Genomic DNA, 16899 nt, shown 5'->3' with positions numbered 1-16899 from the left:
CAGGCAGAGTTCAGTAACAATTAGGCAACAGCGGTTCAGCAAAATATAAGCACCCAGGAATACACACAGTAACATCTATACTTGGGCAGAGATGAGAGCAGCTAGTGATGTTTGCACTTCTAAACCAATAGCCATGCTACAATACAGAACATTGTCAGCTGACACGCATGGCTATTGGTTTAGAAGTGCAAACGTCACCTCATTGAAGGAGAGTGCTGTGCCGTGGGCGGTCGGAGGTTAGTGAGGTGCAGTGGCACAGTCAAGGTGAGTTTAGCACCTTTTTTTAAAATAATTGATCCCTTAGGGGTCAATTTATCAAGCTCCGTACAGAGCTTGATGCCTCGTGTTTCCGGCGAGCCTTCAGGCTCGGCAGAAACAGAAGTTATGTAGTAGCGGTCTAAAGAATCTGCAGGGGGCAAAATTGCACCAGCAGTTCACAAGAACTGCTGGTGCAATGCTAAATGCCGACAGCGTATGCTATCTGCATTTATCGATGTGTGGCGGATATGCTACGCTATATCATATCATGTCCGTCCGCACAATAAAAATAGAATTTTTAGTGATGGTAAATTCTAGCATTTGTTAAACATTTTTTTAAATAAACAATATTACAAATTAAAGTCTGGAATAATATAAAAATGGTACAGATAAAACTAAAATATTTTTTCATGCAGTGAGAGAAATATCTTTAATGTTTATATTTTCAGAAGCCTGATTTTTAAACTCTCTTAACACTTTAGAAACCAGAATCTGTAGACTAACATAATATGAATGATTTCTGTTAGAAGAGAGGGAAATCTCTCACACAAGTGAAAATATTCGTTTAGATTCATAAACACTCATTAGGTTGTTGATGAGCCTTGTTGTAAGTGTGATATCATTTACGGGCAAAACTACAGGGAGTCCAGGGGCGAAACTACAGGGGGTGCAGAGGTCGCAATTGCGACTGGGCCCCCAAGGGTGGGGGCCCAGCTTAAAAAAAATTAAAAAAATGTTTTAATAAAAAATGTTGACCTGCCACTGCCTGCACTGATATCATGTGAGTGTGACATGATGTTTCACTAGTGTCTCTGACTACAGGGGTTAGTCTTTCTGTTTTAGCCATTGGTGTTTATGTGTGTGTATGTTATGTATGTGTGTTTGTGTGTGTGTGTATATGTATGTGTGTGTGTGTGTGTATGTGACTGTGAGTGTATGTTTATGGAACCAGCAAATTACTGACCTTGTTACTATGGGGAGAGGGGGTAAACAGTGTCACTATACAGTACCAATATATACAGTATGGGGGGGCTTGACTATGTCACAGACTACTGTGGTCACTTTATAAAGTACTGGGACGGGTAGGGTCAGGCCAGCCATCTCACCGGCAGACTACAGATTGTGTCACTAACTCACTATATACAGTACTGTTGGGTTAAACAGTGTCACTATATACAGTAATAGGGGGTCAGACCATCTCACAGACTGTGGGCACAGGGTACCTCCTTTTGCAGACATGTAATCTGATTCACATGTTTTTTCTGTGTTAAATGTTAAAAAAAAAAAGATTTGTATCAAATTCACTTTTTTGGGGCTGGGGGGCCCTTCTTAGATTCTTGCACCTGGGCCCTGTGGTTTCTAGCTACTCCTCTAATATAATTTTCCTAATTCATGGAGTATTGTTTAACATTAATTTTGGAGCATTTCGCTAGTGGCCATTCCTGCTATTTACATCTATAGCTGCATGAAGTGCCCAACGCCTGAAATCATATGGTAACCACTAGCCAAGCAAAAAAAACAAACAAATATTACAGCACAAACACTTAGGAAACAATAAGGGTTTATGTAAATATTTGTGATTTGTAAAATATTTACATGTCTTTTTTTGTTATGGTAAAATGCTCTTGCTGGATATAATGAAAGTTGTCTTCAGGAACTGGCAGCAGGTTCTCCGGGGCACTCTACAGAAATGGGCGGGATTTTTCATCTACAATTAGGCCAGGGCCAGATTGGTCTACCAGGATACCAGGAGATCTCCTGGTGGACTGCAGCAGCTGGGGCTGGAAAGCTACAAATTAAAGGTGTGATGCAATTGGGTTGTAGGGCTGTTATATAACATCAATCTGACATTTGTATTTAATACAAAGTAATATAATTTAATTCTGAAAAAATATTGGGGAAGGAGTGTCCCAGTAAACCCCTTTGAGAAAAATGGGACTTGTGCATTCTACTGACTCAACGGAAAATAGGGCTGGTCTTCATATTTTTCCAAGGCTGCTTTTTATTCCCAGTCCAGCCCAGAATTGGGTCCATCATGCAGAATTCATAAAGACTTTATTTCCTCTGGGAAGTATCTGGCCTTGTGGTCATTTTTCGCTATTTCAAAGCTGATAACTATGTCCTTATTTTTCGTTTCCTTGTATTTCTCTTTAACTGTTTTGAATTTTATGGAGTCAGGGGTGTAACTAGATCTAATTGAGTCCCAGGACAAAAGCTGTGACAGTGTCCCCCATTTTTTTGTGCCCTTTCTGACAGCCATATAGAAGCAAATGTTGCTTCTCTTTGATCTTGAGTAATCCTTACCCTTTTATTAGTCAGTGCAAGAAGATATGAACTTGAGCAACATTCCTGTAGAAATATGGTTGCAGGTTTTTCTGTACTGCCACAATGTGACTGCCATCATGGAATCCCTGACCGCATAAATGTAAAGACAAATCCATAAGTTTTCCATACACTGTGTGCTCTGTTTTGCTGGGGGGGAAGGCAATCGGAGGTACCACATGATGCAGATGAAGGCCATGCCCCACCAGGACCTCCCGATATTGAAACCTATATTGATTGCAGGGCCATATGGGCCCCCAGAGGTGTGGGACAGTCTTGATTGAGACTTCTGAGACTCCTGTAATTATGACACTGAAGGGAGTTTTTTCATTTTCATTTTGTACTGAAAGGCTATATAGGTGTTTTTTTTATGCCGGTATGCTTCACAGTGGAATTAGTTAAATACAATTCGAGGTGAACAGTAACAAGACAGATGCAGTTTTATTTGTTATAATGGAGAGTTGCCCACATCTGTAAAAAGGAGCAATCTCTTTAAATTCTACAGTTTTTAAGTCGTAGGGGCCGATTTATCATTGGTCTGTCCGACATGATCCTCTCAGTGGATCATGTCCGACAGACATCGATGAATGCCGACAGCATACGCTGTCTGCATTTATCATTGCATAAGCAGTTCACCTGGCTGCTAGCAGGGGGTGTCAATCAGCCCGATCATATAAGATCGGGTGGATTGATGTCCACAGCCTCAGAGCAGGCAGACCAGTTATAGAGCAGCTGTCTTTAGACCGCTGCTTCATAACTGCTGTTTCCGGCAAGCCTAAAGGCTCGTGCGGAAACAGGGGCATCAAACTCCATTCAGAGCTTGATAATTTGGCCCCATAGTGTTTAGGCAACTGTTTCTGAGAGATATTATGTTCAGAGTTGGATTTTTGTTGAATTTAAGTCATAGAACATATTCACCTACAAAGAATAATATCTATTGTATTAAATATTATTGTTGTGTGGATTAAAGTCTTTAGCTTTTGAAGGTAGTTTCAAGAACAGTAATTATAGATTAAGTTTAACAAAAAATCATATACATAAAAAAACACACCTCCTAATTGTACTGCGCCTAGTTAGGTTCACAACCTTGTTACCTCCAGCCACATTCCATAACCTACTTAAGTGAAACTGGGAAATTCCTAAACCCCTACCAGAAATATTAGACTTAACCCCTAATCCTCAAAGACCACCTGAATGCCAAGACTCTAGCCCCAGCATTATCTAGAATAAGTCCTGAGTCATCACAGAGGAACAGTATTATGAAAGTATGCAAGTACACTGAAAGATGTCTGGGAATGATAATATCAATGGTCATACATGCAAGGCTGGAATTCCCAGACTGGTAAGAAATGATAGCAGATAAGTAATTACAAGACTATTTATATTTTCTCTTGGGACTAGTAACTTTTTTTTTCCTTGCTGGTGAATCATAGTGATATGTTTCCACCTCTGAGCAGGTAGGAAACAGTGGAAGGATAATACTAGAGAGAGACAGACGGATACATATGGTGGGACATTGGTCATGCAATTGTCTTAGTTCAATGCAGGTGATTGTTATATCAGGACAGTGTTATTAAAGTGTACCTACTATTTGGTGGGTGGGTCAAAGGGTGGGAAGTGTGCAAGTGTTGCATTGTAGAAGTGAGATGGATGGAAAGCTTCACACATTGAGTGGGAACAGAAGCAAATATGATAAAAGTTTTCTGTAGAACACAAAGAACAGATGTATGTTCAATAATGAATAAGAGTAGTTTAAATATATAGATGTGGATGGGGGATATAGGGAGTAAGTTTCTGTAGGTCAGAAAGTTTTATCACAGCTGATAAATAAAGAAGGATGGGAGACAAAGGCAGAGTTACTGACAGTTTTCTCAGTTCTAGAAACTTGGAAAAAAAATTAACCACATTGGTTTGCAGTATATTTCAATGCATTTGAAAACAGTTCTGCAAGCTAATAAGTTAGAAGTGTTTACTAATCTTTATTAGGTAGGACTTGTGTTATATACACTTATTATCATGCTTTTATAAGAACCTGCTTTAGCTTTATATGAATGACTTTGTTTACAAAGTGTGAGAGCGTCTTTCAGTCTTTATTCCATAAACAACAGCGCCCTCTCCAGTTAGGAGTGTGATTTGAATTTTGTTAACATACAAAATGGGGATTATAGATTTTAGTGTTGTCCGATGCCCAATAGGAGGAATAAGGGTAATTTGCCTCTCTGCAAAGCAATAAAATGTCTTATTACACACAATGGATTATATTTTTTATTACATGAGCATTTTCATTTCTGAAACGGTAGCAAAATGTGCTTAGTTAAAAATAAATAAATATATATATATATAAATCATTGCAGTTCAAAAAATAATTGCCAGAAAATGAAATTACATATCTGTAAATCTTGTTACTGTTTTAAAGGGAAAGTAAACACTTTGAGATTTTAATATAAAAAGTTTAATTATGTGCAGTAAAACAACTTTGCAATATATTTTTATGATTTATTTTGCCCTCTTTTCCTGTAATTTGTACTTACTGATCCTTTAAATACATCTTTTAAACACAGCAGAAGCTGGAATACGAGGCTCATACAAGTCGCAGAATTCTTGATAAATAACAAAAACATCATAACTAGATTTTAGGAGTATAGCAATGATATATTGGGCAAGATTACATATGCGGCGTCGCTGTTTTTTACGCAGTTTGGCTATCACATATATGGCACTGCATATAAATGCGGTGCGTATATTTCACCCGTTGCCCGCAATTTTTACTCCCATAAGGTAACATAGAATTGCATTGCATATCGGTATCACATAGCGCAAGGACTTACGTGGCGAAAATGGAGACATTTTACACCATTTTCACCTCGCTACACACATAGGCAGGTGCAGCAAGCCTTGCGCTGAGTATGTGAGCACTGTAACTCCCTGAAAATATTAACTAACACCTAACGCATGCGCAATATCTATCTACTTGTCAACCGCCAACCTCCACCGCAATAACTAATAAAACTATTAACCCCTAATCCCCCATTAACACACATCACAATAAACCTAATAAATGTATTAACCCCTAATCCGCCATTCACCCACATCGCAATAAATCTAATAAATGTATTAACCCCTAATCCGCCATTCACCCACATCGCAATACACCTAATACATTTATTAACCCCTAAACCGCAAAACCCCACAACGCAATTACCCTAATTAGGTTATTAACTCCTAAACCGCCAACCCCCCACAACGCAAATAACTAATTATATTACTAAGCCCCCTAACCTAACACCCCCTAATTTAACCCCAGCAGTCGGGCTGAAGCCTGCGCTGTATATGTAATCTTGCCCATTGTGTCTACCTGGAATGTATGCTAACCCAATTTAAATCTCTATGTCATGTTAAGGTGACATGCTTGTAAGTAGATGTTTTAGTCTATATTAAAGGGACGTGAAACACAACTTTTTCCCCATGATTCATATAGAGCATACAATTTAAATAACTTTCCAATTTACTTTGGTTATAAATTTTGCTTTATTCTTTTGGTATCCTTTATTGAAGGCGCAGCAATGCACTACTGGGAGCTAGCCAAATGCTTCCGCAAGCCAATAACAAGAGCTGTAAATATGCAGCCACAAATCAGCGGCTAGCTCCGCTACCTAGGTATGCTTTTTCAACAAAGGATACAAAGAGAATGAAGCAATTAGATAACATAAGTAAATTGGATAGTTGTTTAAAATTGTATGCTCTATCTGAATCATGAAATTAATTGTTTAGGTTTCATGTCCCTTTACATAACTCACCTGTGCTCAAGCATTTTATCTCAATGTTTGCTTACAGGGACATTCTAGACAATTATGGAATTCACATGGGTTCATTTCACTTTTAATAAGAAGCATTTTTGCATTATATCTGGATTAACAAAAAATCTTCTGATAAAAGCTTCAAGAGTATGCTCCATGCACCAGCATTTTAAACTCATCACTTGGTTACAGAGCCTAATGTGCTTGTATTATGTGTTTTTTACTCGATTTGTTAATTGCTGACATGACACAAGCCCCACTGACTCTCTGATCTGCTGCAATATTTAAAATGCTGGTGCACTGAGAATATCTAGCTATACTTCATGTGCACGTGCAGAGGAAAATGTTAACATGTAAACAGTGATAGCTTTTATTAGAAGCATTTTTTGCCAATACATGTATATTGCAAATATGTGTCTATTCAAATGTGTCATTTATCTTTGTGCATTCCAATTTTTATCGTAATGTCCCTTTAATTTTTATTTCTTGCAAACACAATTATTGGCTTACTATTTTGAAATGTCTACAATTATTTGCATTTTTATAAACACATAGACCAATGACGCAGTGAATACTTATGAGTCTATTTTTTGTTTTACAGCCAGAGATTTTGAAGGGGAGGAGGAATACCTGGACATTCAAGGAATCACACGAGAGCAGTCTGGGAAATATGAGTGCAAAGCAGCTAACGAGGTAGCGTCGGCAGATGTGAAGATTGTCCGCATCACTGTGAACTGTGAGTACGAAACGGTTATGCTGATGTCTCTAAAAGCTGTAACCAATTCACCTGCACAAGTATACAGTAGACATTACCTAAGAACAAATTAACTCTGAGGAAATAAACACTTCAACTTACAAAAAAATAGAAATTCTTTATTTTAATGGTGTATGGGATACTACTACCTTTCTGTGAATTTCTAAAAGCTAATTTTTCCTTGATAGCTGCGTACCTCACTATTAGGGCCAGGTATTCAAAACCACTTTAAAAAATAAAATTAGAAACACAAATTTTATCTTGAAAAATGTTTATGTTGCTTCGTAGTGTTCTTTATGTGAGAGACTCCTACATTACAAAACAAGGTCTAAAAAAGATCCCAAAGATTGTGTGTGATTTCTCTCCATGCTGGCGAGGTTTTGAATCTCTTGCCCTAAAAAACACACCCTAGATAAGTGTATGCAATAATTGACACATTACAACACTATAGAACTGCAGAGTTGCTACTTTATGAGGATTTTTTTTGATTTTTTAAATCTAGCAAAACGTACACAGTTTACTAAATCTCGCCCACAATTAAGTAAAATGCGCACATGAAATACCTAAGCCATTACCATGATTTTGTTAACAGTGCACACTTTTTATTAATTGCATGTTCTGTCACTAATGTAAATGCATATGCAGAATAAAAATTGTATTCACATAAAAAAAATCTGCATAGATTGTATTCAAAACATTATTTCTTCATCAAAGAAATAATGCACACACATACACATAAACACACACACATACACACTAAGGGGCATATTTATCAAGCTCCGAATGAAGTTATGAAGCAGCGGTCACAAAGACCGCTGCTCCATAACCTGTCCGCCTGCTCTGAACAGGCGGACAGACATCGCCGGAAATCACCCCGATCGAGTACGATCGGGTTGATTGACACCCCCTGCTGGCGGCCTATTGGCCGCGAGTCTGCAGGGGGCAGCGTTGCACCAGCAGCTCTTGTGAGCTGCTGGTGCAATGCTGAATACGGCGAGCGTATTGCTCGCCGTATTCAGCGAGGTCTGTCGGACCTGATCCGCACTGTCGGATCAGGTCCGACAGACCTTGATAAATAGAGCCCATAGATACACACACACATATATATATATATATATATATATATATATATATATATATATATATATACACACAGACACATAAACATAGACACACACACACATAGACACACATTCATACACGCATACACACACATACCTGTACATATACACACACACAGACACACACACACATACACATAGACACACACTCATACACGCATACACATACCTGTACATATACACACACACAGACACACACACACACACATAGACACACACTCATACACGCATACACATACCTGTACATATACACACACACAGACACACACACACACACACACACACATAGACACACACTCATACACGCATACACACACATACCTGTACATATACACACACACATAGACACACACTCATACACGCATACACATACCTGTACATATACACACACACAGACACACACACACACATAGACACACTCATACACGCATACACACACATACCTGTACATATACACACACACAGACACACACACACACATAGACACACACTCATACACGCATACACACACATACCTGTACATATACACACACACAGACACACACACACACAGATACACACTCATACACACATACACATACCTGTACATATACACACAGACACACACACATTCAAACATACACATATACACAAACACTGAAATATATATATATACTCACACACACATACACACTTATAGACTTATGCAATGTGCTTAATGCACTAATAGAAACATACATGTGGGTAACTAGAATTCATCCCAAATAAAGTATTTTTCAAATGGCTCAATTTGGTTTGTATATGCTTCAAAAATATCATACTCGTTTCTATGTCATTTTTGAAGCAAACCTAAGAAAACCTGTTGTTTAAATTATTTAAAAAAACAAACATGAAACTGTATAGAATATAAAATCAAATTGCAATTAAACGCACCAAAAATAAATAAATAAAATGAAATGGGGTTATCACTGTATTTTTTTTAAGAGATTGATTTATGTGTCCCTTTAATTGCCATCATAAATAAATATTTCGATGCTCATATGTCATTTCAGTAAAAGTTTTAATTTCAGCAAAATATAGGGTTTTTTTTTTAAATAAAAAAGCTGATTGAACAGTAAATTCTAATGAATTAGAATACTGCTATTAAATTGTCCCTATGCAAGGTGCAAGTGGGTTTACTTCACCAAAAATAGTTTTGAAAAGCTTATCATAAATGAGTTATTGCAGTGTTTTCTAAATGACTGCAATAGCTTTGAATAGGAAAACTCAGCAAAAAGTCAGGCAAGGCAAGGAATTTATTGGAGGGGGCATAGTGAGAAACTGGTGGGATTATACAGCATCAGGTCTGTGTTCTGATGAAGCTGAAAAGCACAAAACAGTAACAGATTTATTGTATTCCAGCTCAAGGATAAGAACTCGAGAGATAGGATTACCACGAGACATGTAGTGATATGTTTTAAGAGATCAGGCTGTCATATGTTCTGCTGTAGAAGAAATGTAGGATTTGTAACTTGAGGATTCTGTTTCTAATACAGGCTTTTTGCAGGGTAGGGAATGTGCTAATGGTTGAGTGAGCGGACACCAGGGATGGTGTGACACTGAACTGCACTTCAGGAAGGTGTCTGTTCATTCTGTGAGTCATATGTTGCTCCTAGTTTAATGTGGCAGAAAGATGTTCTGGCTTTAAACAAAGAAATATAGATATCTGGGTTAGTTGCGTGAAAAAGATCTGACGAAAATTAATTAAATGCAAACATTATTCAACTAGCTTTTCCAAAATCAACATATTAAGCAGGTAAAGTACACTTCTATAACTACAGTGTTTAAAAGGACTCAGCCTTTTGCTTTGGTTCGGCTGAGGAGCAGGGTGAAAAAAGTGCCCCCCAGCCACAGTACCTTTGTGCGTATTAACACACATGGATTACCAAGCCGCACCACAAACCACTTGTCATGCTCAATATTGGCCAGATATGCCCATGGAATACCAACATCTTGTGAACTGCTGGTGCAATGCCGCCCCCTGCAGATCTGCGGCCAATCGGCCGCTAGCAGGAGGTGTCAGTCAACCCGATCATATTCGATCGGGCTGATTTCTGTCTGCCGTCTCAGAGCAGGCGGACAAGTTATGGAGCAGTCTTTAGAAACAAGGGGCCTTAAGCTCCGTACGGCGCTTGATAAATATGCGCCCATATCTCCAGAAGGATATAAATAATTTTCTTACAAGGAGAGCTGCCAAATTGGTACATGGTCTAAAAATAAAACTTACAAATTAAAAAAATGGTGATTTTAATGTGTCTTGCTTACAGGAGAGGGGGAAGAGAGGTATGACGGTAGTCATAAGATATATTAAGAGGATGAAAGCAATTTTGCAAAAAGAACAGCACCAGAAATACAAAGCAGGAACTTTTATTGCAGGGTAGAAGGTTCGAGAGTAATTTGCAGAAGTTCTTCTTTACAAGACGGGTTTGGGTTTGGTTCATGGGATACACCTGGGTCAGACTAAAAGTGGTAACTAAGTAGCCAAAGATCCTAAAAGATAATTATTTTCCCTACATCTTAAAAATAACTCCTTCCTTGGATCATAAAAATGTGTCTGCTACCTCAACTTCATATACATTTATCAACCACTAGAATAGGCTTTTAATGAAGGCAGTATACTATCTAGTGTGGCACAAGTGCACATCTTTGACTAGTTATTTAAGCACTTTCTTTTTATTTACATTAGAATGTCACTTAATGGTTATCTTGAGAATGAATTATACTTACAAGTGTGAAGATTATATATCTAGAGTTCTTTATAGGCTTTAGGTTCAGATGGACTTTTGAAGGTCTTTTACTAACATATTTAAGGGTTTCTACAGGCATCACATAAGGGATTCACTGCTCATGCAGTAAAATATGACCGCAGATCAGTGATAAGAGGCACATAATAAGCTTTAGTTGATGGCTAAAATAATGAGAAGTTAAATACAGATCTTATTATTTTTTGCAGATCCTCCTATCATAACTGAATCTAAGAGTAATGAAGCCACAACTGGGAAGCAAGCCGTTCTGCGCTGTGTGGCCTCTGCTGTTCCTGCGGCTGATTTTGAGTGGTACAAAGATGACACCAGGTAAATTTGCCAACATATGCTGAAAAAGAGCAATGTGTAATACAGGATAAAGTGTCATATGACAGGAATTAATGAACATAGAATGTAAGTGCTACACGTAAGTAGAATGTAAGTGCAACACGTAAGTAGATTGTAAGTGCTACACATAAGTAGATGGTAAGCGCTGCATATAAGTAGATTGTAATCGCTACACGTAAGTAGAATGTAAGTGTAACACGTAAATAGATGTGCTACACGTAAGTAGATTGCAAGTGCTACACGTAAGTAGATTGTAAGCATTTCATATAAGTAGATTGTAATCACTACACGTAAGTAGATTGCAAGTGGTACACGTAAATAGATTGTAAGCATTTCATATAAGTAGATTGTAATCACTACACGTAAGTAGAATGTAAGTGCAACACGTAAGTAGATTGTAAGTGCTACACATAAGTAGATGGTAAGCATTTCATATAAGTAGATGGTAAGCATTTCATATAAGTAGATTGTAATCACTACACGTAAGTAGAATGTAAGTGCAACACGTAAGTAGATTGTAAGTGCTACACATAAGTAGATGGTAAGCGCTGCATATAAGTAGATTGTAATCGCTACACGTAAGTAGAATGTAAGTGCAACACGTAAATAGATGTGCTACACGTAAGTAGATTGAAAGTGCTACACATAAGTAGATTGTAAGCATTTCATGTAAGTAGATTGTAATCACTACACGTAAGTAGAATGTAAGTGCAACACGTAAGTAGATTGCAAGTGCTACACGTAAGTAGATTGTAAGCATTACATGTAAGTAGACTGTAATCGCTACACGTAAGTAGATTTCAAGTGCTGCATGTAAGTAGATTGCAAGCGCTACATATAAGTAGATTGTAAGCATTACATGTAAGTAGATTGCAATCGCTACACGTAAGTAGAATGTAAGTGCAACACGTAAGTAGATTGTAAGTGCTACATGTAAGTAGATTGCAAGTGCTACACGTAAGTAGATTGTAAGCATTACATGTAAGTAGATTGTAAGCATTACATGTAAGTAGATTGAAATCGCAACACATAAGTAGATTTCAAGTGCTACACGTAAGTAGATTGCAAGCGCTACATATAAGTAGATTGTAAGCATTACATATAAGTAGATTGTAATCGCTACACGTAAGTAGAATGTAAGTGCAATACGTAAGTAGATTGTAAGTGCTACACGTAAGTAGATTGCAAGTGCTACACGTAAGTAGATTGTAAGCATTACATGTAAGTAGATTGTAATCGCTACACATAAGTAGATTTCAAGTGCTACACATAAGTAGATTGCAAGCGCTACATATAAGTAGATTGTAAGCATTACATGTAAGTAGATTGCAAGTACTATACATAAGTAGAATGTAAGCACTGCACATAAGTAGAATGTAAGTGCTACACGTAAGTAGAATGTAAGCACTGCACATAAGTAGAATGCAAGTGCTACACATAAGTAGAATGTAAGTGCAACACGTAAGTAGATTGTAAGTGCTACACGCAAATAGATTGTAAGCACTGCACATAAGTAGAATGTAAGTGCTACACGTAAGTAGAATGTAAGCACTGGACATAAGTATAATGCAAGTGCTACACATAAGTAGAATGTAAGTGCAACACATAAGTAGATTGTAAGTGTTACACATAAATAGAATGTAAGCGCTACACATAAATAGAATGTAAGTGCTACACATAAATAGAATGAAGTGCTACACATAATTAGAATGTAAGTGCTACACATAAATAGAATGTAAGCGCTACACATAAATAGAATGTAAGTGCTACACATAAATAGAATGTAAGTTCTACACGTAAGTAGAATGTAAGTACTGCACATAAGTAGAATGCAAGTGCTACACATAAATAGAATGTAAGCGCTACACATAAATAGAATGTAAGTTCTACACATAAATAGAATGTAAGTGCTACACATAAATAGAATGTAAGTGCTACACATAAATAGAATGTAAGTGCTACACATAAATAGAATGTAAGTGCTACACATAAATAGAATGTAAGTGCTACACATAAGTAGAATGCAAGTGCTACACATAAATAGAATGTAAGCGCTACACATAAATAGAATGTAAGTGCTACACATAAATAGAATGTAAGTGCTACACATAAATAGAATGTAAGTGCTACACATAAATAGAATGTAAGTGCTACACATAAATACAATGTAAGTGCTACACATAAATAGAATGTAAGTGCTACATATACATAGAATGTAAGTGCTACACATAAATAGAATGTAAGCGCTACACATAAATAGAATGTAAGTGCTACACATAAATAGAATGTAAGTTCTACACGTAAGTAGAATGTAAGCGCTACACATAAATAGAATGTAAGTGCTACACATAAATAGAATGTAAGTGCTACACATAAATAGAATGTAAGTGCTACACATAAATAGAATGTAAGTGCTACACATAAATAGAATGAAGTGCTACACATAAATAGAATGTAAGTTCTACACATAAATAGAATGTATGTGCTACACATAAATAGAATGTAAGTGCTACACATAACTAGAATGTAAGTGTTACACATAAATAGAATGTAAGTGCTACACATAAATAGAATGTAAGTGCTACACATAAATAGAATGTAAGCACTACTCATAAATAGAATGTAAGTGCTACATATAAATAGAATGTAAGCGCTACTCATAAATAGAATGTAAGTGCTACACATAAATAGAATGTAAGTGCTACACATAAATAGAATGTAAGTGCTACACAAAAATAGAATGTAATTGCTACACATAAATAGAATGTAAGTTCTACACATAAATAGAATGTAAGTGCTACACATAAATAGAATGTAAGCCCTACACATAAATAGAATGTAAGTGCTACACATAAATAGAATGTAAGTGCTACACATAAATAGAATGTAAGTTCTACACATAAATAGAATGTAAGTGCTACACATAAATAGAATGTAAGTGCTACACATAAATAGAATGTAAGCGCTACTCATAAATAGAATGTAAGTTCTACACATAAATAGAATGTAAGTGCTACACATAAATAGAATGTATGTGCTACACATAAATACAATGTAAGTTCTACACATAAATAGAATGTAAGTGCTACACATAAATAGAATGTAAGCGCTACACATAAATAGAATGTAAGTGCTACACATAAATAGAATGTAAGTTCGACACATAAATAGAATGTAAGTTCTACACATAAATAGAATGTAAGTGCTACACATAAATAGAATGTAAGCGCTACACATAAATAGAATGTAAGTGCTACTCATAAATAGAATGTAAGTTCTACACATAAATAGAATGTAAGTGCTACACATAAATAGAATGTAAGTGCTACACATAAATAGAATGTAAGTGCTACACATAAATAGAATGTAAGTGCTACTCATAAATAGAATGTAAGTTCTACACATAAATAGAATGTAAGTGCTACACATAAATAGAATGTAAGTTCTACACATAAATAGAATGTAAGTGCTACACATAAATAGAATGTATGTGCTACACATAAATACAATGTAAGTTCTACACATAAATAGAATGTAAGTGCTACACATAAATAGAATGTAAGCGCTACACATAAATAGAATGTAAGTGCTACACATAAATAGAATGTAAGTTCGACACATAAATAGAATGTAAGTTCTACACATAAATAGAATGTAAGTGCTACACATAAATAGAATGTAAGCGCTACACATAAATAGAATGTAAGTGCTACACATAAATAGAATGTAAGTGCTACACATAAATAGAATGTAAGTGCTACTCATAAATAGAATGTAAGTTCTACACATAAATAGAATGTAAGTGCTACACATAAATACAATGTAAGTGCTACACAAAAATAGAATGTAAGTGCTACACATAAATAGAATGTAAGTGCTACACATAAGTAGAATGCAAGTGCTACACATAAATAGAATGCAAGTTCTACACATAAATAGAATGTAAGTGCTACACATAAATAGAATGTAAGTGCTACACATAAATAGAATGTAAGTTCTACACATAAATAGAATGTAAGTGCTACACATAAATAAAATGTAAGTGCTACACATAAATAGAATGTAAGTGCTACACATAAATAGAATGTAAGTGCTACACATAAATACAATGTAAGTGCTACACATAAATAGAATGTAAGTGCTACACATAAATAGAATGTAAGTGCTACACATAAATAGAATGTAAGCTCTACACATAAATAGAATGTAAGTGCTACACATAAATAGAATGTAAGCTCTACACATAAATAGAATGTAAGTGCTACACATAAATAGAATGTAAGTTCTACACGTAAGTAGAATGTAAGCGCTACACATAAATAGAATGTAAGTTCTACACATAAATAGAATGTAAGTTCTACACGTAAGTAGAATGTAAGCGCTACACATAAATAGAATGTAAGTGCTACACATAAATAGAATGTAAGTTCTACACGTAAGTAGAATGTAAGCGCTACACATAAATAGAATGTAAATTCTACACATAAATAGAATGAAGTGCTACACATAAATACAATGTAAGTGCTACACATAAATAGAATGTAAGTGCTACACATAAATAGAATGTAAGCGCTACACATAAATAGAATGTAAGCGCTACACATAAATAGAATGTAAGTGCTACACATAAATAGAATGTAAGTTCTACACGTAAATAGAATGTAAGCGCTACACATAAATAGAATGTAAGTGCTACACATAAATAGACTGTAAGTTCTACACGTAAGTAGAATGTAAGCACTACACATAAATAGAATGTAAGCTCTACACATAAATAGAATGTAAGTGCTACACATAAATAGAATGTAAGTTCTACACATAAATAGAATGAAGTGCTACACATAAATAGAATGTAAGTGCTACACATAAATAGAATGTATGTGCTACACATAAATAGAATGTAAGTGCTACACATAAATAGAATGTAAGTGCTACACATAAATAGAATGTAAGTGCTACACATAAATAGAATGTAAGTGCTACACATAAATAGAATGTAAGTGCTACACATAAATAGAATATAAGTGCTACACATAAATAGAATATAAGTGCTACACATAAATAAAATGTAAGTGCTACACATAAATAGAATGAAGTGCTACACATAAATAGAATATAAGTGCTACACATAAATAGAATGAAGTGCTACACATAAATAGAATGTAAGTGCTACACATAAATAAAATGTAAGTGCTACACATAAATAGAATGAAGTGCTACACATAAATAGAATATAAGTGCTACACATAAATAAAATGTAAGTGCTACACATAAATAGAATGAAGTGCTACACATAAATAGAATATAAGTGCTACACATAAATAGAATGAAGTGCTACACATAAATAGAATGTAAGTGCTACACATAAATAGAATGTAAGTGCTACACATAAATAGAATATAAGTGCTACACATAAATAGAATGAAGTGCTACACATAAATAGAATGTAAGTGCTACACATAAATAGAATGTAAGTGCTACACATAAATAGAATGTAAGTGCTACACATAAATAAAATGTAAGTGCTACACATAAAT

General features: G+C 35.7%; 1 protein-coding gene across 2 annotated transcripts in view; it reads left to right on the top strand.

Moving 5' to 3' along the window:
• The window catches only part of LSAMP (limbic system associated membrane protein), a 1151692-nt gene that overhangs the window by 1008047 nt on the left and 126746 nt on the right, over positions 1–16899 (top strand). For both annotated transcript variants that reach the window (XM_053705841.1, XM_053705842.1), the window contains exons 4-5: positions 6979–7113; positions 11224–11344. In XM_053705841.1, the coding sequence (XP_053561816.1) occupies positions 6979–7113; positions 11224–11344 (256 nt within the window). The remainder of the gene's footprint in view (positions 1–6978; positions 7114–11223; positions 11345–16899) is intronic.

The sequence above is a fragment of the Bombina bombina genome, chromosome 3 (assembly GCF_027579735.1).
Source record: "Bombina bombina isolate aBomBom1 chromosome 3, aBomBom1.pri, whole genome shotgun sequence".
NCBI lineage: Eukaryota > Metazoa > Chordata > Amphibia > Anura > Bombinatoridae > Bombina > Bombina bombina.
This window is presented reverse-complemented; position numbering and strand designations above follow the sequence as displayed.